At 34.8% G+C, this 24652-nt stretch overlaps 1 protein-coding gene across 1 annotated transcript in view; it reads left to right on the forward strand.

The window, feature by feature from the left end:
• The window catches only part of LOC145663681 (uncharacterized), a 68250-nt gene extending 51937 nt beyond the window's left edge, over positions 1-16313 (forward strand). Inside the window, exon 6 of the mRNA XM_081729777.1 lies at positions 16013-16313. Within this exon, the coding sequence (XP_081585903.1) occupies positions 16013-16137 (125 nt within the window). The 3' untranslated portion in view covers positions 16138-16313. The remainder of the gene's footprint in view (positions 1-16012) is intronic.
• Positions 16314-24652: the final 8339 nt, after the last annotated feature.

Genomic DNA, 24652 nt, shown 5'->3' on the forward strand with positions numbered 1-24652 from the left:
AACCCGGAACAAACTACATGTTCAACTCATCCCGCTGGAAGCCGTACTCCCAATTTGGGAGTCAGATAGGAGCCCTTACTGTAAATTTACACGTACATTGTGATTACTATTCTAACTACAACAAAATTAAATACCGCCATGTATGCTAAAAAAAAAATCACTCGCTACCTACATAAACAAATCTCTATGTGGACAGGTCTTGTAACCCTCAATTAGCAGGAAAATTGGAAGGTGGAAATATGATGGGAAACACTGATCTTCAGAACCGGTTTTAGAAAAGAAAACAGAAATCACACCACTTCTGAATCCTGTCCATATCGATCGGCAGATGAAATCATGGCGTCAGTATATTGCCCTTACTATTTCAGCCTTTTTTAGTCCAGTTTTGACTATGAAATTTAACAGTTTTTGGCTCCTCGAGACTTCCAGAGATTTAGAGGTTAAAAAACTCCCAAATATTACCTTGTTTGCAGCTGTTCTACTCTTTTTTCAACTTTTTGAGCTAGACGATCCAAATCTAGTGTCTTCAGCGAGACGTTCCAGCATGGAATAGAATAATTGCGCCCTAATATCATAGCGTGGGTTTATCATCCAATCAGAACAAAGCATTTTTGGCGGTGGGGCTTTAAAACGAATAAAATTTGGTAAAATCTGGATTAAACTAGTTTTTAGAAGGACCTAGGTATCTAAAAGAGAGGTGAAGGGTGGTCCTGAAAATTCTGTCGAATTTTAGATTGGTTATTTGATCTGGAAAGTTCCGTCCAATAGTGGATCTATATTTTCGGATAGCACTGACACCGTAAGAATTGTAATAATCCATTTACATATCCATATACAAAACTTATAACTAATTTAAAATATAAATAAAGATATTGATTCCCAAAACTATCATTCCCAATGAATTTTTTACAGTTTTTCCATGTTAATTTGAAATAGAATAACAAATAAAATTACGAATTATATGAACAGCCAGAAATTTTTTGTTAAACGTCAGGTACAGTCGGTGCAAAAAAATTTCGGGCACCCTCCTATTAAAAACATAATCTCATTAGACTGTAATGGCATATTACAGATATAAGTGCCACCAGCATTTATTATTAACTGAAAGCGCACCACCTGTCACCCATAATAACGTCCCGATAATACACAGAAATATCGTGCACTGCGGTAACATAGAGGTCCATCTAATGTTGTATTAATCGTGTTGACATTCCTTTCACATTTCATCTCTGTTTCCTTTTTTTATTTAAAACATGGCAACTAAGCTGTCACCATTGAAACAGTGTCGATATTTGCAAGGAATACTGGCAGATTAATTTTAAATGGCTCCCATGAAACCGTCTCAATATTACTTACCACCGTCCCAACGACTGGTAAGTGACTGAGGCATAACACGTTCTTATCTGTGTTGGCATATACCTATTTGTTTTCAAAAACTTCATAATACTGATGTAGGATTTGATTCTGCAAAATCTTCCTAGTAACAAAACAAGAATTATTTAATTTTAAAAACAACGAAGTTCAGCGGATTAACGTATCACTGGGAAAACCGTTTAAAGAATGAGCATCTTTGAGTTTGACATGTTTTGGAAAAGACGGAGAAGGATGTGGATTATTCCGTAGTTTCTGATTGTTTAGCGTTTACAAAATCGAGGAGTGAAGTTTGTGAAATTATACAAAAACTAATTTTAAATGCTAAAAATTTGTGTAGTAAGACAATCAAAGCTAGGTATTTTGGAAAGAAAACTGGAAACCAGGACGGAAGACCTAAGTTAGAATCGGAAGAAGTTGGAAATCCAGCAAGTTTCTCGAAGTTTCTTTAATGAATTCTAAGCAAGTACTTCAAGAAGCTTGACATGCTCGATGTCCAGTGCATCTCACCTAGCAACTTAGATTACGAAGGTAAACTTCAAATACGTCAAAAGCGGAGATAAAGTCGATCGAGTGCGATCAAGTAAAGAACTCTACAGCAGAATCAGACAACTGTAGAAGCAGTGACATCAAACACAGTTACAAGCACGAATATACTAATGTGGAGTTTCAATATTAGAAGTGATTGGACAACATAACATCGGACTTTTTGAATTCGACAAGATTACAGGAAGAGCACTGTTGATTAACTTCTTGAGACAGAAATATGCGCATGACTCCAGAGTATTTCCAAAATAATAAGGAACCTTTTACAACTACAAATTATCGTTCAAGAAACAAAGGTTGGTTTTAAATGAAATTAAGTGGCATTACGGCAAGGAGTATTGCAATATTCTTCTAAAAATTTGGCATTTGTTTCACTGTCTTCCCTCTCTCTCGCCATCAGATGCATTAGAACATGGAACAGAAGTTAATCATTGAAATGCATCTGAAAGGTTGAATTACAATGAAAATGTTGAGAAATATATGTGCTTCTTTCACTCTTTGGAAAGAAATAAATTTGAAAATAGAGGAATTATAAATGTAGAACTTAAAACATAGAATTCGAGAGAAAAAGGAAAGTAACATGATGCATTTGAAAGATTGTTTGATTGCGTAAAATTCGATGCCACACAAAATTTACCAAAGAACGCAGGGAATCATTTCAGATGAATGGCAACTCCAACATTGTTTCATAGCTTTTTCCGAAACAGCTTCCTGTTCATTTCATTTTGAAACAACAGTTAACTCAAGCAGAAAAATAACTTCAATCAATATCTTATCTTTCGCCCAGTGTTATTGAATTTTTCTATCTGATAGCATCTATTATTTGGCAGATGTGAGTGAAAAGTATCAAGAGTGAAAGCTTCAGTCTTGATCAAATATATCAAGAGCAGATGTACTAAGGTATGGAGATATTGATTTTGAGAAAGAACAGCGCAAATTAGAGTTCTTGATTCTATGGAAATGAAGTAGAAGGATGCAGATAACGTGGTTGAAATCCTCGTGAAGGCTGACGAATTGATCTAAGATATTGTCGGTCCAAATGCTATGGCAACGCTGCTGTGATAGTAGGGCATAGATGTAGCGTTTGTCAAAGCATTAACGAGAAAATCAATGTAAAAATGTTTGTAAACTGTGATAATTATTCCCTTAACTTGCCGGATATACATGCGGAGAAACAGAAATCTTTAATTTAATATCTTTTGAAACTATCTAAGACCTCTACCTTCGTTCGTTCTGGTAAAAATGAGCAAATAACCGCTGTTCTCTATTGTTTTAAAATAGGATCAAATATTTGACGCAGTGCAAAAGTAGAAACTGTGAAGCCCTTCGCTATGTACCGGTACTTGTAGATCTACAGGTCATGATGAATAATGAGGGCGAGAGCAGTAAATCAAAAAGTGACAAATACGCAGAAGTTATTCAAACGAACTTTGAAATACCACTCTATTTGTGAAGATTTTGGAAAAAGGTATTCCAAGGAGTTCCAGGATCCTACGATAAACTTTCCTGGATACAAAATACCTCAAGTATCATTTTTAGGCTGAAAGAAAAACTCTACTCTGCAAGTCCCTCAATAAATGACTTGACCTCTATCAAAAAAGAAATAAAATTATACCGGTTAATATCTCGAGAGAAAAGGATAACCACTAAATAAGGGATGGTTCGACCGTGTTCTCATAGAAATGGATGAAAGTTTCATTTCGTTGTTAAATGATGATTCAAAGTTCGGCTCCTTCCATATGCTAAAAAAAATATATTACCTAGATGACAGTAACGATTTAGGAAATATTTGCGGAGACCTACAGCAGAAATATTAATCCAATTCAGATCAATTAAGAAATTTTGGGCTATAGAATGCTGTGCGCTACTACCAGTTCCTGTTTTAAAAAATCACAACCTAAAGAACATCTTGAGTTAACCATTGCTTTTTCCGTTGTACGAGCTGTGAAATATTTTTCAACAAATTAAAAATTAAAATTTAATTCTTTCGTATTTGAAAGCATCAATGGATAAAGATAGATACCTAACCTTGCTCTATTAAATGTTGGGAGGGAAGTAATTTTTTAAAAAATGAAAATATCATAGAGAAATTTGAAGCAGTTAAGGAAAAGGAGAAATGTGTTGGAAAATGTGTACAGAAAAAAATATATGACAATCATACTCAAAAGTGAGATGAAACTTCAATTATTTTAACATGTTGGATCTCGTACAAAAATTGTGGCAGACTTAATACCTTAAATTCTAAAATTTTGTTTTTTTTCTTCACAGTTAAGTCACATACATGCTTAATAAACATAGCACGCAGGAAAAGATATAATTGATATAAGATGAATGTAGGTTCGAGAATAGAGATATGAAAAGAAAGGCGCAATTTCTGTGCTTGTTCTGGGGTGACGTTAGCGCTAGATACGACACTGATGGCTGTTTTCTGTTCTAGAGAAAATAAGATACCCTGGAAAAACATACTATGATGATACTTGTATATAAAGCAGTGGATGGGAAAGTTACTATACGAGCGGCTAGTAAAGGGTTTCTGTTCAAGGAGTTTCTTAAAAGTTTTATAGGAATCAATGAGTTATATTAAAATTAACGAAGTTAAAACAAATGTACTACCATAAGATATTTTTAAAGAAAACATATTACGTCTTCTATTTGACTTTCGTCGACTGTTATGTGCTTATGTACGTACACTCATGTCCAAAATTATTGTCGCATATCTATAGATATCTTGTAAAAAATAATTTGATAACGAATTCGCCCGACATTTTTTATAACGTTAGTATGTGTATAATCGGCAAAGACATGTATGTTGCAAATTTCATGTCAAAAAAGCAGTAAATAAGAACAATAAAACGAAGATAAAACTTTCTTGTTCATTTATTTTGTTTCTCACTCTAATTTTCAGATTTATAATTTTTCCTACGAAATTTACCACAAATGTACATTTCCGGATTATACACATAGTATCAGTATTAAAATTACCCTGCAAAATCATTATCAAATTATATTATTACAAGAAGACAAGATATACGACAATCATTTTGGACATGATTATACACATAATATGTGCTTATGCAACACATATAACGTTCTCTCAATTAGCAGAGAAACAAATAGATCTTACTCAAATCAAAAATCGAATTACGGAGAATAAAATTAGAGTCATTATAGATTTAAATAGTCAAGTTTTGGTCCCTTTATCTCATAAGTCATCAGGTAATCTTGTAAACCCAGAAGCTATACCAATAACTTAAAGCAAGTAAACTAGGAAAATTAATTTTCTACTAAAAACAAAAAAGGTTAATGTATTTTAATTATAAACCGAAGTTCCACTTTATAAATCTTTGTTGCAGTTTGACCTTGGAAAAACTATATATACAAAACTATGTACAAAAGTTTCTTTACTCCTTTTAAACCCGGAGGGCAGATTCCTATTCACTAGAAACGTCTTTAATCACCGTTTCTCTAAAGACAATGCTCTCTTATCTTAAAGTTATTTAAAAGTCATTTCTCTCTAAAGTTTATCTATGACCTTAATTGTTTGGGCTGTGAGTAACAGACACAGGGGTTTGTTTCCAATCAATTCTATTTGCTCTTAATTTTAGAAAGTACCATCCGCACTCTTAAAGTACCTGGTTTACGTTGGCTGTAAATAGATTAAAGCAAATAAAGTGCAAAGTGCATAATAATAATAATATACGTGAGAGTAACGAAGCCTATCCCAGATCTGGTTTGAATCTAAAACTAGATTAACATATGCATATTTCAATATCCCGTCATATTTCTAAACAATAACATGTGCTTCTCCACGAGGATCATTAAGCAGCCGACTGAAAGAACCTATGAAGAAGTAAGGAGGAGGACACGGAGGAACCCTACAACCCCTGAACAGGCTCCGTCTCCAAAATCAGCTATAAAAGACCACGAGGGATAGAAGACATCAGTTCCAGCTCAGCTGATCATTCCTATCTTTCTTTTCGCGCTGGTCTGGCAGGCACGGGCAAGAGGTCCAACCTCATAGCGAAAAGTCTATTACTTAGAGCAGAGTTTCTCAAACTTTTTCATTCATGGAACCCTTTCACGTCAAAAATAAAATGGCGGAACCCACGAAAATAGTATTAAATTATTTGACAATTTGTAATAATAATGTCGTTTATTATGCACTATCATTGAACAAAAAAGCACCTTTTTTTAGATTTGGTAGTATTATATAAATTAGCATCACACTATTATTTTAAAATGCAATAAATTTAAATTACTGTAAATATGATCACTTTTAAACTGTTTTATGTGCACATGAAAATTAAGGTTTTCATAAATACTTCAAAAATAACAAATTGCTGTAAATATGAAATTTTATATGCACTCAAAAAATTAGGTTTTCACAAACTCGTCAAAATATTAAGTTACTGTAAATATGATAACTTTTAGACTGTTTTACATGCTCACGAGAATCTTTTCATAAACAATTTAAAATATTAAATTTCGACTTCTTTATTCATTGCATTTAGCATTGCACCTCAAGGACGATCAAATTTCTAAACATATTAAAAAATAAACCAAATTTATTTACACATACGATCAACTTAAACTAATTCATAATGATCACAAGCTCTTAACAGAATTAATAGAGAAACAAATACTATCAAGATAGGACGAAATTGTGGCAAAATAACAAGAAATGCTAAAAGAACAAGAAATTATGGTAAAAGAAAGATATACATTAGAATTAAATTGGGATAGTAAACGTGAAAATAAAAATGTATCTTTCAATGACCATGACAGTTATGATGAGATAAATTCTTAAGTGCATATTGTTTAAAATATCTTTCCGTCGTTGGAACTCAGAAACCAAGTCGTTATTTTCTTCCTTATATGAGAAAGATCTCTAATTCTTTATCTGTGGGTAACGTACCAAAATGTATGACCGTTCCCACGTTGAACTGCGACACTGATCCGTTGAATAAGGAAAGATTTAGATCGTTTATCTCCCGATATAAGTGAAATAAGATGACCGATTTTCTTGATAAAATTAGCTCCTTCTTGACCCCAAGTGCCACTTGACTCGATGGCAATTGGAACAAACCAATATTTATCAACGAGATTATATATTTATTCTCCTTGTCTGTCTCCTTACGAGCAGCTACGAGACCTGCGCGTGATGATGAATGTGGAAGATTGGAGGGAGCATAAGTATCTGTGCAGGTGAAGTCCCAAACTAGAGCTATGGTGGAAAGACTACAAGGTGGATGCAATGCAGTGCTACATTCTTGTCGCTCTGGCGCATGACGTCATCTTGGTCGCAGACGTGGCAAACGAGAGGCAGATGAACTTTCAACAAGCGCTTGCTCGCTGGTATCTCACACGCAAACTTCTCTTGTATTTGTAGTGATCTTCAACGAAGTGAAAATTTTAGTACAAACATTAATTATATAAACGTAATGTAATCAATGATTAAGCTAAGTGAAATCAAAGGAAGATATTTACAATAGCAAAAGCATAGTGTGAAAGACTACACCAGTCATTCTTAACCATGACTACAAATCATTCTTAACTTTGTAATTCTGGAGGGAACCCCTAAATATGTATATATAATTATCCAAAGTTATGATTAAAACGAACAAAAATTTCAAAATCTGAATGTAAAAATGTCCCGACAATGTTGCCCTGACATGGTAGGTGGATACTTTATTCTCTTGATCTAATACATTGTTATATATCTTTGTAACCATTAATCGTTATTACGAACCTTCCATTCGTTAGTTAATTTGAAGTGCAAGGTCCCGTTTCAGCACCGAGGCTACAGGGAATTCATACCTCCAGAATGAAATGGGATCTGAACTACATTAACGCGTTCAATGTTCTCCATATGCGTAACTCGAGGGAGGTAATGCCCCCTAGAAAATCGTGCCTCCCTTCTCGAGTTACATGCCTGCCTCTGTGGGGAAAATTTTGTCTCAATATCTTATGGACATGATAGAAATGATCACCTCTGCCGCTCCCCCTCCCTCATGATTTCGAATCAGGATTCATCTTACCTCGAAGTTCGTCTTTTTAAATCGTACTATTGGATTTTTGTACGCAGAATCAACACAAGCCACTGTATATACTACTGTTACTACTATTAATACTAAACAGAAACTACATAATGAAATCGTGTTTATGGAATTTCATTTAACATTGCATTTATTTATTATTTTCATGTAAAACTTACCATATTTTGTCCTGTCGCCTGGAAGCTAAAATCCATTACTGGAGACATTCTCAATGTTCTTGAGGAAACCTAAGGTGTTTTATAATAGTTCCTTTACTTTTTCTGTTGTAATTACTACAGCCGTACGCTGCACAGTTAGGCATTCTCGATATCACTTAACAGAATAAAGTAACAAAGAATTTCCACTTGTCACTTCCAGACGCGACTTTTCCCGTTGTCCCTTGCGACCCAGATGACGTCACAGCCACGACAGCGCTTCAGGCGACATGCGCATGCAACCACCTTGTAGTCTTTCCACCATGACTAGAGCTTTCCCTTTTTTCCAGGGCACTAAAGTCATTCCATCTGGTCTTTTTCCGTCTGAACGACTGCATCCGTTTGGTTCTCGTACAGATGGGACACTTGCAGATGTGAGAGCTCTCAAAATGATATCGTTCACACTTGAGTGCCATGATTGTGTACCTGCGCTGCTCTTGCATAGTGGGCCATGTAAGCCTCTATTATTGACGAGAGCATTACAAGCACGACAACAGTGTGGTTCGCAAATATCTGCTCCTAACCGCAGAACTGTAGCTATGCGAAAACTTTCATTGCTGAGATGTAGACCAACAGAAGATGACGGTAGAGCTTGACGCCATGCACCGTTTTCAGGGGACGAAACAGCGAGAAATCTGGCCTTGTCTTCGATCTTATGAGTTGATTGTGTTAATGAGGAAAGATGATGTTTTACTATGGGTTCGTCAAAGGCTGATTGAAGATTTCTTTTCTTGCTAGCAGGAGGAGCAGACCCCACTAAATTAGACCAATAGTCGATGCAGTTTTGTACCTCTGAATCGGTGTCCAATTCGACTTCTCTCTGTAGCAGAGTTTCAGTTAATTGACTTGAGCCATAAAAAAGCAAGAAATGACGGCTTAGCAACATCTATGGCCCGATGGATTCCGAGAGCTCCATTTCGGACTGATAATGATGCTTGTAATCATGATTCATTGCTTAGGGTGCAGTTGAGGATAGATTCCAATCCTGTTCTTATAGTATCGTCAAATTTCTGGAGTAAGTCCTCTTCACGAAGGAGAATATCGGAGGAAATACTGTACTCTTGGTATTGACAAAGAGGATCACAATAAATAAAACGCTGAATGAGCTGAGATGTTTGATATGCGTGACAAGAATAACTAATTTCGAAATCTTCTCTACCAATTACAAATCTGCATTAATAAATTCTTTATTAATGTCTCCGGGCTTCTGGTGATAGAGCTGCGCCTAGGAGTTCAGCATTAGTTGATTGAAGTAGTTGTATACCAGGTGTAGATTCATTAAATTTATTATAAAGACCCTAAATTTCCGCTTCCTTAGCACCTAGAAAACTCACTTCGCATTTTGAGTGGTTGAGATGTAAACCGATGGATGTTGCCTATGAGCGAATGTTGTCTAAACTATGTAGTACTGTATCAGTATTTCCGGCTATGGTCCCGTCGTCGAGATACCACACATTCAACTCTGTGTTTATATTATTGACAACTGGTTGGAGGGTCAAAACAAACAGTGCTGAACCTAGGGAGTCGCCCTGCTGAACGCCTCGTTGAGAAAAGATAATATTGTCTCCTACAAAAAGGTTGCTAGGTTCAGAATAGCACTGAAAAACGTAGGGATAGAAATTTGGAAAGTTAGTTTTACTGCCGCCAGCATGGAATATGGTCATTTTACAGTAATTTAATATTTTGAACTGTTTATGAAAACCTGATTTCTGAAATTGTGACATGGAACTTAATGTGACATTAGAATCATTTTTTATTCAAAAACCACGTGTGCTGAGACTTCAGTAGGAGGAGTGGGCTTGATTTTGTGAATACAGAGCTCCTTAATGTCAGCTTTTATGGCGAAAAGCTACAGTCTCATATCTAGTTCCGCATACAATCTGTTTCGGTATTTGCTTTTGGTAAACGCATACACAGAAAATCCACTTTTACTAGGTACTTACAAAAGGAAGTAGCACCTTAATAGCTTTCTTCGATAACCCCGAGTATTCTTTTCTCAACTATCCCCAGACGTCTACCAACGACAGCTTCTTGAACTGAAGTTGAAGGGATGAATCGGATGTCAAGTCTATTAGCTTCTCGCATTCGTCAAGTGAGGCGAGGAGAAATTTTCTTGGATGTCATATGGATTTTTGATCCACTGATGTTGATGATATTCACTTTCGTTTTCTGGGAAATACTGATTTACAGTATACTGTAAATTCTCCAAGTGTTCAATAAATTCTTTATTAATGTCATCGAATTCTGCGAGAGTCCCTTCGTTCTCCTCAATGAAATACGTCATATTCAGACTGAATGATACTTCTGCTCCAGAACTGTAACTTCCTCTTAAAAGCCGTGATTTTGTCCTCTGCTGTAAGTACACTTGCGTTCTTTCATTGAAGGGACAGATTGACCTCATTCATTTCCACGAATATGTCAGCTAGACAGGCAAGCCTAAATAGCCACTGTTGATCACTCAAACGTTCTTCCAACTCAAAGTAGTGATTGATGAAGAAACCCCTTACCTTGTCCCTTAGTTCAAAGAGTCTGCTTAAAGCTCTTCCACGAGAAAGCCATCTTACTTTTGTATAGAAGGAGGAATTGATTAAGGCTTCCTATATCATCGCAAAGAATTTTGAAGAGCCTTGCATTTAGTGCTCTTGACTTGATAAAACTTATGACTGTGACTGCTTCATGAAAGACGTTTCTGAGGGGCTGTGGCATTTTCTTTATGTTCAGTGCTTGACGGTCCAATATACAATGGCTACTTTTGTAGTTTTTCACAATTTCCTTTATGTGTGTAACAGCTTCAGCTGTTTTTCCTACCATTCTTTCGCACATCAGTGCAAACCTCAACGCAGTTGTCCCATGCTATCTGATTTTCTTCTAAATACTCAATAATAATTCTAAAAATTTCTGACCCAGATGCAGTAAATCGGAGATGTTTACATAATAGCATATCTTCTTCCACAGTTTCTTCATAATGGTAACCTACAAACACAAGCAGAACAGCCAGATCTGCTACATCGGTTGACTAATATATTTGTAGTGCAAAGGGGGATGACGAGCTGACGGTTCAATTCTTCCTTTATGTAACCTGCCAAATCTTCAATACAACGAGCGACTGTGTCATTTGAAAGTGGCACTAAAGAGATTTGTTTACCGGATTTTTTTATTTATCATGCAGTTAACCATGTCAATCGCACAAGGTTTTATCAGTTTCCCGGCTATAGTGTGGGCCTCGCCTGCCGGTGCCGGTACAATGAAAGATGCTTCTGTTGCATTTTCTTTCATACTAAATGACATCTGAACTAAGCTCTTTTGTGAACTGAGTAACTCACAACGCTTTCTCTCAAAGAAGTCAATATTTAAAAAAAACTCACCACGATTGGTTTCAAAATGACACCGTAATTTTGCAGTAGCCATGGAACTGTTAGGTAAAATTCTACCACATATTACACGTTGAAGGCCGCTTTGAGTATCCATGAAGCCCATGGTAAATAACAGTTGGAAAGAAGCATTTGTCATTTGCGCTTTTTTCAAAAAATCATATATTTTTAAATTGTACTCCAGTTCAAACTTCCACAAACAAATTCAGAAGGACCCAGAATTCAAACCAACTTTTACATGAAATAGACTTGTGAATTTTTTATTCGCTTCCTTGAGGTCGGTTTATATGGAATCCCTAGGAACTCTTTAAGGAACTCCTGGTTCCGCGGAACACACTTTGAGAAACTGTGACAGAGGAAACTACTTATTTGTAGGATAATGTAGAAAAAACTTGTATAGAACTTTTGTAATAAAAAGGTGAGGGAAAAGAAATAATCCGTGTACCGTCTGTATCATATATTGAAAGCATACATAGCATATATATATATATATATATATATATATATATATATATATATATATATATAAAAGCATACATGTATGTATAGATTAATATCAAACAATTATATAACCATGTACCGGTATTTGCAGCGGGTGGCTCAAAATGAAGTACTTGCATTAATCGCCTTTTTCGAAAAGAAATGCAAAATCATTGTGGCTTTAATTAACATTTTCATATTTGATTATTCATTGTCTCACTTCCATGTCCTTAAGTGTGCAAAATAACAAGATATCAGAGAAAAATTTAAAAGCTACACAACACTTTATAACTGAAGAAACACAGAAAACACTGAAAATGAATAATTAAATCTCATACTTTCAGAGCTAAAGCCCTCAATAGGTTGTCTCAATATCTCTTTTGTATTAATGAACATTACTTTTCAAAACTGACTTACTTTTCAGAAAAGGTAATTACACATCGTAACACACTTGAGAATGACAATAAAAATATGGAAATATAAGCGTTATTTATGCCATACAATTTCGAGTGTCGTTCAGTTTTATTGAATACGCGTAAACTAAATCGGAATCCACATATCACTTCTTCCATTTAAAGATTATTGCACAGCTCAAATTTTACGACTGCTCAGTTACATCAAAGAAATTTTAAAATCCAGTTTTTTTCTTTAAATTCCATTTCTGGAATTAATACTTACAGGTTTCTAAGTCCTTTTCTGGAAACGTGAAAAAAGAAATATTTTGGTCCCCAATTCTGCTCTCTTAGGTGCCCCTCGAACCACATGCCTTGCTTGCTCCCTCCTAATTGCGACCCTGTTTGCTGGAATCTATGTATTCATTGGAAGTCAAATCCCATTCTTATTAAAGTACTAGAAACACAGAGCATGTTCCGAGGAGTTAATGTTCGAGTCTAGTGGAAAATGAAAATAAAATTGGTATTAGCAAGTTATATTTTGGAAAAGAGGAGCAAAATATATTCGACGTCCGCATAATCGTTTCACTTGGATACGAAAGTTGAACTTTCACTTTTTAAGAATCTGTATATCATGATCTGTTAGATTAATGGTTAGAACAGGTGACTTCTATGGTTGTGAGCGTAGGTTCGACTTCCGAAGAACCATATTTTTTTCTCTCTCAGCAACACTCATTTTGAGCGTTCCATAAATGTAAGTTTGAATTAAATGTAGCCGCAGCTACTTCAAACTAGAATTATTTTCAAATATGAGTTTTATTTTTTACTTTTGAAAACGTATTTTTTTAAAGTGTGATTATTACAGAGAACATGATTATTTATCAAATAACATAAAATATATATCTATATATTTTAAATATATTTTTCAATATGTTATTGATATATACAACTTGGAAGTGACCAGTCTCATAATACTATGGATATATTAATACTATCGAATACTATTTCATTCGATTTTGAGCAGAGTTAGACTAAAGTCGATGTGAAGAATACGTTCTATTCTTCCACTTATTTTATATTTATTTTTGTAATGTTGCTATATCTTAAGAAAATCGTACGTTTTGGAAATAAAAGCAACACAGGATACAAATAACTAGTTTAAAATTATCTTGTAGTATTTTGCATCAAATAACTTTGTAGAGAAATAATTATAAATTTATACATAACTAGCATATATTACCCGCTTCGCTGGGTTGAAATGAAAATTTAAATGCACAACTCCGTATCTCATGTGTTTAGTACCGGTACCCGTGAAATATGCTGCTTTCGTTTTTAATGGCATCGATTTAAGCAGCATCGCAAAGATCATTAATCATTTCGGCGACCCCGAAAACCATGGATTCGACACTAATATTGGTCATTTTCTATCATATATATATTCCCCTCCCCCATGTTGCGGGCCATGGCATCGGAAGTGTCACCTTTATCTCAGCCACCCCCAAAAATCGGTCATTTTCGACAATTTTTAAATCTCTCTTCTTCCCCCACCCCCAAGTTGCGGAGTTAAATTTGAATTTAAACGGGATCGAAAGTATCACTGTTCATCTAAGTGACCCGAAAACTATAAATTGGACACTAGCCATTTTCGATCATTTTATATATCTTTTTCTCGCCCTCCCCCAAGTGGCGGGGCTGATTTTGGATTTAAAAAGGATCGAAAATGTCACTGTTAATCTGAATGATCCCGAACACTATCGATTAGACATAATATTGGTCATTTTCGATTATTATTATTATTATATATATATCTCCCCTCCCCTCCTCTATGATGAGGCACATGGCATCAGAATGTCACTGTTAATCTCAGCTACTCCTAAAACTATGGATTCGACACTAATATTAGTCATTTTCGATCAGTTTTAAATGTTTATCCCCCACCCGTACGTTGTACCCTCCCCCTTCCCAACTATCAGGGCTGAACTTGGATTGAAACAGCATAAGAAGTGTCACTGTTTCTCTCATCGACTCCGAAAAATATGGATTCAACACTAATATCGGTCATTTTTGATCATTTTAAAATTTCTCTGCCCGTCCCCCAACCCTACGTTGCATCGTCAAAGTGAATAGCCTAAAGCAATCCCTGCCTCTAAACTCATGTAAGTTGAAAATTTGATTGAGATCAGTCGGGTGATTCAAGAGTGATGAAGTCACAAAGACAGTCATTTTAATTTTAACTTTTTGTACATATATATCTCCTCCTCTCCCTCCCCTAGGTTGGCTCCTCAAAGTGAAACGACAGAAAACACCCAAGATCCGACCCTCATATATGTTGAAAATTTGATCGAGATTAATTGGGTGGTTCAAAAGTTATTAGGTGTTATTAGTTTTCATTTATACGTCCCCCTCCCCTAGGATCTACCGTTAAAGTGAAGTTAAAAAATGTTTCCAGATCCGAACCTCGTGTATCTTGAAAATTTGATTGAGATCGGTCGGATAGTTCAAAAGTTATTAAGTTACAAAAATAGTCACTTTCAGTCTTATATAAATTGACTTTTATATATATATATATATATATATATATATATATATATATATATATATATATATATATATATCCCCTCCTTCTCCACCCCTACGTTGCTCCGTCAAATTTAAATCATAAAAACGATCCAAGGTCTGAATCTCATCTGTGTTGAAAATTTGATCAAGATCGCTCGAGTGGTTCAGGAGTTGTTTTATTTATTTTTATACCCCCTCCCCAACCCTCCCCTTAGTTCTACCATCTAAGTGAATAGCCTGAAACCAACCCAGCCTCGAACCTCATCCATGTTACAAATTTGATCGAGATCGATCGGGCGGTTCAGGAGATTTAGAGTCACAAAAATAGTGATTTTCAATTTTTTATATGTATAGATGGCAAACAGACTATTCTAATAAAAGACTACTCTTATTTAGGTAAAATTTTCGTTCGACTGTAAAATTTGACCACACAGTGAGGAAACTTGAGTCTAGACAAACTTTCTCTTTGCTTTCTATTTAGTCCTCTTTTCTTTGAGTATATTATGTTAGTCTCCATTAATATCTATTTAGGTTTTATAATAAAAACTTAGAGAATCAATAAATACGGAATCGCCTCTCTAAGACATACAAACATTACCAGCTTTTTATTGAGTTGTATGTTCCTACTTATTGAGTTTAATGTACCTACCTAAAAGTAAAATTAGAACTGCTACGTAAATTACCTTACATAAATAAAAATCTGACAAGCACTTTTATTATCGAAAAAAAAAGTTATTATAGCTAAGATAATTCCATTTATTTAATATTTTCCCAATTACATCAGAGCGATATCGCAATAATTCAGTTATAATTTTCCAATTGTAATACGTATAAGTTATCAATATTTATAATAGTACCTGTACATATTAGCTACTTACGGAATTACTGTACATTCTTTCAAATGAAGATGAAAGTGAAAATTAAATCGATTATCGTTACTGTAGATTCCTCTTAACTACGTAAGGTTACATGAAGAATAGTAATTTTCCAAATCTGGTGTGGTACCTACTAATATCATACTTGTGATTATATTTTCTTTACAGCTGTACAGTTGGTTTCTTTTATCATCTTGAAACGACAATACATGAACATTCTGAAAATCTCTGCCATAAAGCAAAAGCCTGTGAAGCACATAGAGAACACCAAAAACATAAGTTTGAATTATTGAAAGGATCTGTTTCATGAGTATGGCCTGTTAAAGTATATATGTACGTTTAACTTACATTCACTTACATTTTTAAAATCATCGATGATTGGTTTGCAAATTTTAAAAAAATAATATTGCTCCACTTCTTTTTGTAACTTCTTTATAATAGGTTTTTATTAAACTTATATAAATATATCTGTCATTCATTATTTACGCGAACATAACAGTAGTTTGTTTTACGGTATTTATATTATTATTACGCAAGTTTGTATAAATATTCAATTCTAATATTTTGATTTAATTAAAATAATTTATGATGGAGTTCATACGTTTTATATGCCGACTATATTTGTCTGTCTTCACTGACGAAATAATATATCATGGTAATTAACGCCCATCTACGTAAGTCTGAAAAAAATAAATATTTCAAGGTTCGAGGAAATTAGCTTGATCGGTAATTATTAAAAGCTATTCAAATATAATAATAATTTCACATCTTGAACTTTAGGGATTTCTCATAGTCTAAGGTCATTGTTGAAAAGTAATTCTTGGTACAATCTGATTGACAATCACTTTCAAATCTTTGTTTAATTTTCAAAAATTTTCTCACATTTTTCGATCACGGTTGGAATTTTTTTTTTTTTTTTGTTTGAAAATGTTTCAACTTTAGCATTATAGTTGCGACTAACAGGCTAAGGTTATTTATGGGAAAGTGCAATTTGATTGTTCATCACTTTCAAATCTTTATTTAAATTTTAAAAATTTGTAGACAGAAACTTGTTAACCATTTTTTTTTAATTTTCTAAATTTTAACTTTTTTTTTTTTTAATCTTAGGATTATAGTTACGGTTTACAGTCTAAGGTCATTTGTGGAAAAATTAAGACTTGAATTTGTAGTTTGATTTTTTAAACTTTAAGAATTCTAGGTCATTGATGTAAAGTTAGGATTTGAAATCTGATAGATGATTATCGCAACCTACTAAAGGCAACAATAACAATTCCATACTTAGAACTTTAGTCACAATTCGTAGTCTAACAAGTAGACCTCACCACTTCGCCGTTGCGTTAGCAAAAGGAAATAACTACTGTCCTAGAGTAGGGTTGAATATAAGATATTGACAAAAATTTTAGCTGCTAATGAGCACTGGAAATATGGGAAAACGAAATAGAAACATGAATGTGGGAAAGCTATCTACAATATAATTTGATAGTTGCGAGACCGATATTTTTTCGAAATAGATAGAGGAACAATAGTTATGACTTCAACTATGTAAATCGAGTTAGGAGGAATGTTTTTATGGCATTTCAGATCATGGACGCCATCTTGAAATCCGCCATATTGGATCGACGTCATTTTTTTCAAATGGAAAGAGGGCCATGTGAGGTATCAAACAACAATGATATTTTCCACCCAATCTCATACACTAATTAGTTTGTCCATATCTAGAACGGTTTACAACTTACAGTTCTTTCAATGTTGAAAAATTCGTTGTTTGTAGCAGATAACTATAGTGACAATGAATATAGCTCCAGAGATAGCATTCTTACTGGACAAAATTACGGCAATTCAAGAAATGCAAGTCCTCAGCATTCATAAAACGGTCAAAACAGAATTTTGCAGAGTACCATGAGCACCTAATAAAAAATGAAGCGTCACAAATATCACAAAAGTTAATGCCGGAAATATTGAAAGCGTGCTTCTTCGGCACTTCGAACCATTCGATCGGCTCATCAATATATACTGATTTACAAAATGCTTACTGAATCATTCCTGTGAAGCGAGGAGACTGAAATTGATTGTACACAAGGGAATGCAGAGTGACAATAGTATCTCTGTCATGCAGTTTTGAATGGAAATGTTCGTCCTTTATTGCATAATCACATATAGTACGCCAATGTTTTGTATTGTCTAAAAAAAATACATTGAAAGGTTGAAATATGCCGGTGGTACCTTTTGGAAATTGTCACACTTCCACTGATTTCCCAGCTGGACCTATTGTACTTCGCACCTCTTCATTATTAAATAATTCTCAGGTATCCAGCATAAGTGAATTCCTGCTCCCTGTATTCGACCAATAGCAATTCACATATCATTCAGCTTCCATACTAGCTTCTTGATTGTTTATCTCATGATGTGCCTCCTCTAGAATATCCAGAGTGTATTCCATTTCGAATTCCAATTCTTCATCCGCTAGGAATCTAATTATGTCATCTGCGATTACTCTTTCCTGTTCTGATATATTTGTTGCATTGTGCTTGAACCGTAATGTCTGTAACTGCTGCAGGAGGTACATAGCAATGTTTGTCTTATTTAACGCCATGGTGTGTCGTGTTTTAGTCTAGAATTGTTGCCTGCACACACTCTCCTAACACATACACACACGCAAGTATCTCACAGAATTACAGGCTTAATGCAATAAACGAAATAACTATTTCTCAAACACTTCCAAATTCACGGGTAGAACTCACAGTGAGAATAATATATTTGCTGCACTTGTCTCCTTACAAAGAGTTTGTCGCTGTAGAATGGTACACGATGCACGTAAGCTTCTACCTTATACCGTAGCTGCTACGACCAGGAATGCCATTGGCAACCAATATTGCTATTCTCTTCATCGTGCTGCCCCAACTGCTTATAGTTTCAGTTTGAATCTACAAACGCATACACGAAGTGGCGAGGTCAGAACCACTTTAGGAATGCTGAGGACTTTCATTTCTTGCATTGCCGTAATTTTGTTCTGTAAGAATGCTGTCTCTGGAGCTATGTTCATTGCCACTGTAGTTATCTGTTATCTGCTACAAACAACGAACTTTTCAACATTGAAAGAACTGTAAGTCGTAAACCGTTCTAGATATGGACAAACTAATTAGTGTATGAGATTGGGTGGAAAATATCATTGTTGTTTGATACCTCACATGGCCCTCTTTCCATTTGAAAAAATTGACGTCGATCCAATATGGCGGATTTCAAGATGGCGGCCATGATCTGGAATGCCATAGAAACATTCCTCCTAACTCGATTTACATAGTTGAAGTCATAACTATTGTTCCTCCATCTATTTCGAAAAAATATCGGTCTTGCAACTATCAAATTACATTATAGATGGCTTTCCCACATTCATGTTTCTATTTCGTTTTCCCATATTTCTAGTGTTCATTAGCAGCTAAAATTTTTGTCAATATCTTATATTCAACCCTACTCTAGGACAGTAGTTGTTTCCTTTTGCTAACGCAACGGCGAAGTGATGAGGTCTACTTGCAAGGTAATTGTTAGAATGTTATTCTAAGTGCAATCTGAGTCTAATCACTTTCAAAATCACAAGTGTAACAAAAATAATCGTTTATAAAGAGCCGAAACTCTTTAGATATACTGTAGAAGGAATCTGGTAACACTATAATATGAAACAACTTATCCCCAAGTAAAGCGCTTATTGGACTGAAACGTTTACTTGCGACAACTGAACGTTGAGCTTTAAGATAATTGATTAAATCATTCACATTCTTTTTAAATGTTTGATAATAACAATTTATTATTGCTTCGTGTAGTTAATATAGCCAACATTGGGCAGGTCACTGTTATCTCGTTCAGAGAGTATGGTTCACCAATAGTGTAATGTATATTAATATTAATTATGTGGATGTTTATAAGTATTTTAGATATATGTTTTAATTATCATGAAATAAGTACTCCAGTCATGTGTTTTCTTATTATATTCATTTACTGAAAAATAAAGGATACTCTTCTTCTGGTGTGAATCCATACGTTAGTTATCAGGACACTTCCAGAATCCGAAGTTGTCTTCCTTACTTCATAATATTAATTCTTCTTAATATTTTAATATACACTACACTACACTATGACACCACATTCAGAACGCACTAAGAAAAAACAAGAAATGATTAAAGGGGGGGGACAAAGAAAACACACAAACACTTCTTGATTTCTGTTCCTTCACGTTACAGGGATTTTACGCTGTTCAACCAATCGGCAGCAGGTCGAAAGACGAACGGACTGGTTCATGAAAGAATAGAATAAGAAGTCACCTAACAAAGGGATTCCCCTAATCGAGTTATGACAGTGCTCAGTTCCTTCTTGTTACACAATAGATTATTTCCTTCGCATTATCCTAGTAACAGATTCCCTATCTGCGTAGTATGGGGGGCGCGGTGGCTCAGTGGTAGAGCGTTCACCTCCGGTGCTTGGGGTCCCTGGTTCGATCCCAGCTCGCGCCGTGTGGACTTTGTGGTGGACAAACACCGTGCTCGTGGGTTTTCTCGGGGTTCTCCCGTTTCCTCCCACTTTCTTCATTCCACCATTTCACTCATTTCTCATTATCACCGTCTCCTTTAGCCTAACCGGCATAACCGTGGGACGTTAAACTTAAAGATTTCATTTCATTTCCTATCTGCGTAGTCCGCTTCGAGGTACCCATCTCATAACCGTGATTCAAGTTTATGGCTGAGTAAAGCTCTTTAGGTCCCCAAGGAATATCACGAATTACGTATTGGCTCGTATTACACTTTCCCATTAATAGTCCAGCCCCAGTCAGTCATTGTAGGTAGTTCAGGATTCGCAATATGTCTTTTACGTCATATTAGAGCTTGAAAACATGCTCTTTTTATGGCCGGTCGCAGAGTGTCTAGTGTTGGAGACATACAAGATCCATAGACTTGCTTTCTAGTGAAAAACAACCACCGAAATTCTTTCAGAGATGTTATCTTTGGGATTCTGAAGTATACAGAGCATATAACTGCTTCCAGAACTCGAAACATTTCTTCATTAAAAGTATCTTTTCCCAGTGATGACAAAGCGTCAAGCACTGTCTCATCAAATTTATTAAAGATAATTTTCGTTTTACCATAAAATGATCTGGTGATATCAGCCCCTGAGAGAGAATGCAATCTAATCAAAGCATCAACTCGTTTGTGACCTAACGTTTGATATACCGTACGAACAGAAATCTTACGTGTTTTAGCTCCTGAAACAACAAACCAAATATCTTGTGGAAGTTGAGGGTAGAAATTCGCCGCCACCACTAGGACATCAGTATCAGTAGAAAATATCTTTAGAGTTGTGCTCCATTTACACTTGCGAAGAGTGAATGTAATATGATTTTTGTATCAGCCTCTTCTTGTGTTGTTACTAGAAATTCAGCACACCGGTGAGTGGCAAGAGCCTACTTCCGATAGGATACTACAATATTTTCCCCATTATCCAAGCTGTTTTTCACTAGAGAAATACTGAAAATCTTCGATAGTCTGTCCTTGTTTTTATCATGAGAAAGAAGTTCTTTGAAAGGAACATTTTATGTTTATGTTGGGTTCTACCTCTTACTAGAGACACTACCTTGTCTTCGATCTCTTTTTGCATATTTAAGAGAGTTATCTACGTATGTGTCAACATAAATCTCAGACAGAATACCATATTTAAAAAAAAAAAATGCAGAACCGATTTGTCAAATCAGAAATTGTTCTCTTCTTCTTTCCTGCTTTCAGTTTGTGGACCTCTGCCATTCCATCAACAACTGCGAATGGATATCTTTTCCCTTCATCTTAAGTTGAACTAGCCAGATTTATTTGAAGCTGTAATAAGAAGAACACAAGAAGAGGCTAATACAAAAATCATATTATATGCACTCTTCGCAAGTGTAAATGGAGCACAACTCTAAAGATATTTTCTACTGATACTGATGTCCTAGTGGTAGCGGTGACTTTGTATCCTCAACTTCCACAAGATATCTGGTTTGTTGTTTCAGGAGCTAAAACACGTAAGATTTCTGTTCGTACGGTATATCAAGCGTTAGGTCACAAACGAGTTGATGCTTTGATTAGATTGCATTCTCTCTCAGGGGCTGATATCACCAGATCATTTTATGGTAAAACGAAAATAAGTTTCTTTAATAAATTTGATGAGACAGTGCTTGACGCTTTGTCATCACTGGGAAAAGATACTTTTATGAAGAAATGTTTCGAGTTCTGGAAGCAGTTATACGCTCTGTATACTTCAGAATCCCAAAGATAACATCTCTGAAAGAATTTCGGTGGTTGTTTTTCACTAGAAAGCAAGTCTATGGATCTTGTATGCCTCCAACACTAGACACTCTGCGACCGGCCATAAAAAGAGCATGTTTTCAAGCTCTAATATGACGTAAAAGACATATTGCGAATCCTGAACTACCTACAATGACTGACTGGGGCTGGACTATTAATGGGAAAGTGTAATACGAGCCAATACGTAATTCGTGATATTCCTTGGGGACCTAAAGAGCTTTACTCAGCCATAAACTTAAATCACAGTTATGAGATGGGTACCTCGAAGCGGACTACACAGATAGGGAATCTGTTACTAGGATAATGCGAAGGAAATAATCTATTGTGTAACAAGAAGGAACTGAGCACTGTCATAACTTGATTAGGGGAATCCCTTTGTTATGTGACTTCTTATTCTATTCTTTCATGAACCAGTCCGTTCGTCTTTCGACCTTCTGCCGATTGGTTGAACAGCGTAAAATCCCTGTAACGTGAAGGAACAGAAATCAAGAAGTGTTTGTGTGTTTTCTTTGTCCCCCTTTCAATCATTTTTTGTTTTTTTCTTAATGCGTTCTGAATGTGGTGTCATAGTGTAGTGTAGTAAAATATTAAGATGAATTAATATTATGAAGTAAGAAAGACAACTTCGGATTCTGGAAGTGTCCTGATAACTAACGTATGGATTCACCAGAAGAAGGGTATTCTTTATTTTTCAGTAAATGAATATAAAAAGAAAACACATGACTGGAGTACTTATTCCATGATAATTAAAACATATTTCTAAAATATTTATAAACATCTACAGAATTAATATTAATATACATTAAATAAGTTAATAAATTTTAGAAATGGGTGTAACGCTAATTTAAAAAAGATATTAATTGCTTCTCTTGAGTGAAATATTAAATTTTGTATACTGTTCTTTTCCTTATGTTTTATATAACAACGATTTTGAAAATAAAAGTTTACTCGTATTTCATGCGCCTTTTATAAATTTATCTATTTGGCATAAATAAATAATAAAAAGTTATTATTTTGTCAAATTAAATATTTTTTCTTAGAAAAAATCTTTTTATTGAAATTTGAACCAAAATGGCTACATTTACGTAAAAGGTGCTAAGAATATAATCTGTAGAACGTACTTAGGTCTTTCTTTAAAAATAAAATAAAATAAAATAAAATAAATAAATTAAAATCGAATGATTAGGAGGGAAGTTATAAGGGGTTAAGCGAACGATGACTCATCATTTCTCCCGACCCCGTCCCCCTCCCGGTCGCGGGTCTGTCATGTCCACCATCACTATTCTCATTCACTACCTTATTAGAAACAAAATGATACCATCCACAATACTCTACCATTAAATTGCACACGGGATGAAAAAAGTGACCACTAGAAAACTGACTACTACTAAATTTGTATTTTTTGAAAATTTTGTGCTAATTCAGAGAAATCTTTAAGTTTTACGTCCCACGATTATGCCGGTTAGGCTAAAGGAGACGGTGATGATGAGTAATGAATGAAATGGTGGAATGAAGAAAGTGGGAGAGAACGGGAGAACCACGAGAAAACCCACGTACACGGTGTTTGTCCACCACAAAATTCACTTGCGAGGGCTGGGATCGAACCCGGGACCCCAAGCACTTCTGCTAATTCAGAGGAACGAATGGAGTGAAATGTACAGGTGCTAAAATTTACAACCTGTACCCATCATGTAGTCATTTAAAGGAACGGAAAGCGTTTAAATGTACAGATATTAAAATTTAGAGTGTTGATTGTGAACCATGATCATTTTATTAACGTTCAGCGTTGAATTATGCCACGTAGACGCTTAGTTCAGTCCAATAATCGGTTAGTTTACGAAAAACTTAAGTCTTTCATCAACAGGTTGGCAGCTTCTTTTACCTAAACTGCTCCGAGTTCTTAGAAAGAGTTATTTTTGCTAGGCTTGTAAAAATTTTCGAGTGCATGAATTTTCACACAATACTTTTCAACTGAATATTTTCAAACTAAAAAAGTGAAATACATATGTTCAAACCGTGATCATTTTTTTAAAAAACTAAAAAAATCCATTTGAAAAATTAAACATAGATTTGAAAGTAATCAGACAATCAAATTGAACTTAGAATAACATTTCAACAATGACCCTACACTGAGTTCTAATTAAAGTTCTAAGTGTGAAATTTTTATTTCTGCTGCATATTAAGTTTTGATAATTACCTATCTGATTCCAATTCCTAATTTTTACATCAATGATCTACAATTCTAAAGATTCAAAAAATTCAAATTAAAAATCAGTCTTAATTTTTCCACCTATAAATCATAATTGAAGGGTCCAGGGGAATAATATGATAAGTCACATTTTGCAAATTTTACAGTACAACAAATTTAAAGTTTGAAGTTATATATTTTTCAAAATGTCATTACAATGCAATGCTTATTGTTGTTAACGTTCATTTTAGTTATATCTTATTGTGATTGGATATTATAAAGTATGAAAAATAATAT

The sequence above is a fragment of the Thermobia domestica genome, chromosome 11, assembly GCF_964235325.1.
Source record: "Thermobia domestica chromosome 11, izTheDome1.hap1.1, whole genome shotgun sequence".
Lineage (NCBI taxonomy): Eukaryota > Metazoa > Arthropoda > Insecta > Zygentoma > Lepismatidae > Thermobia > Thermobia domestica.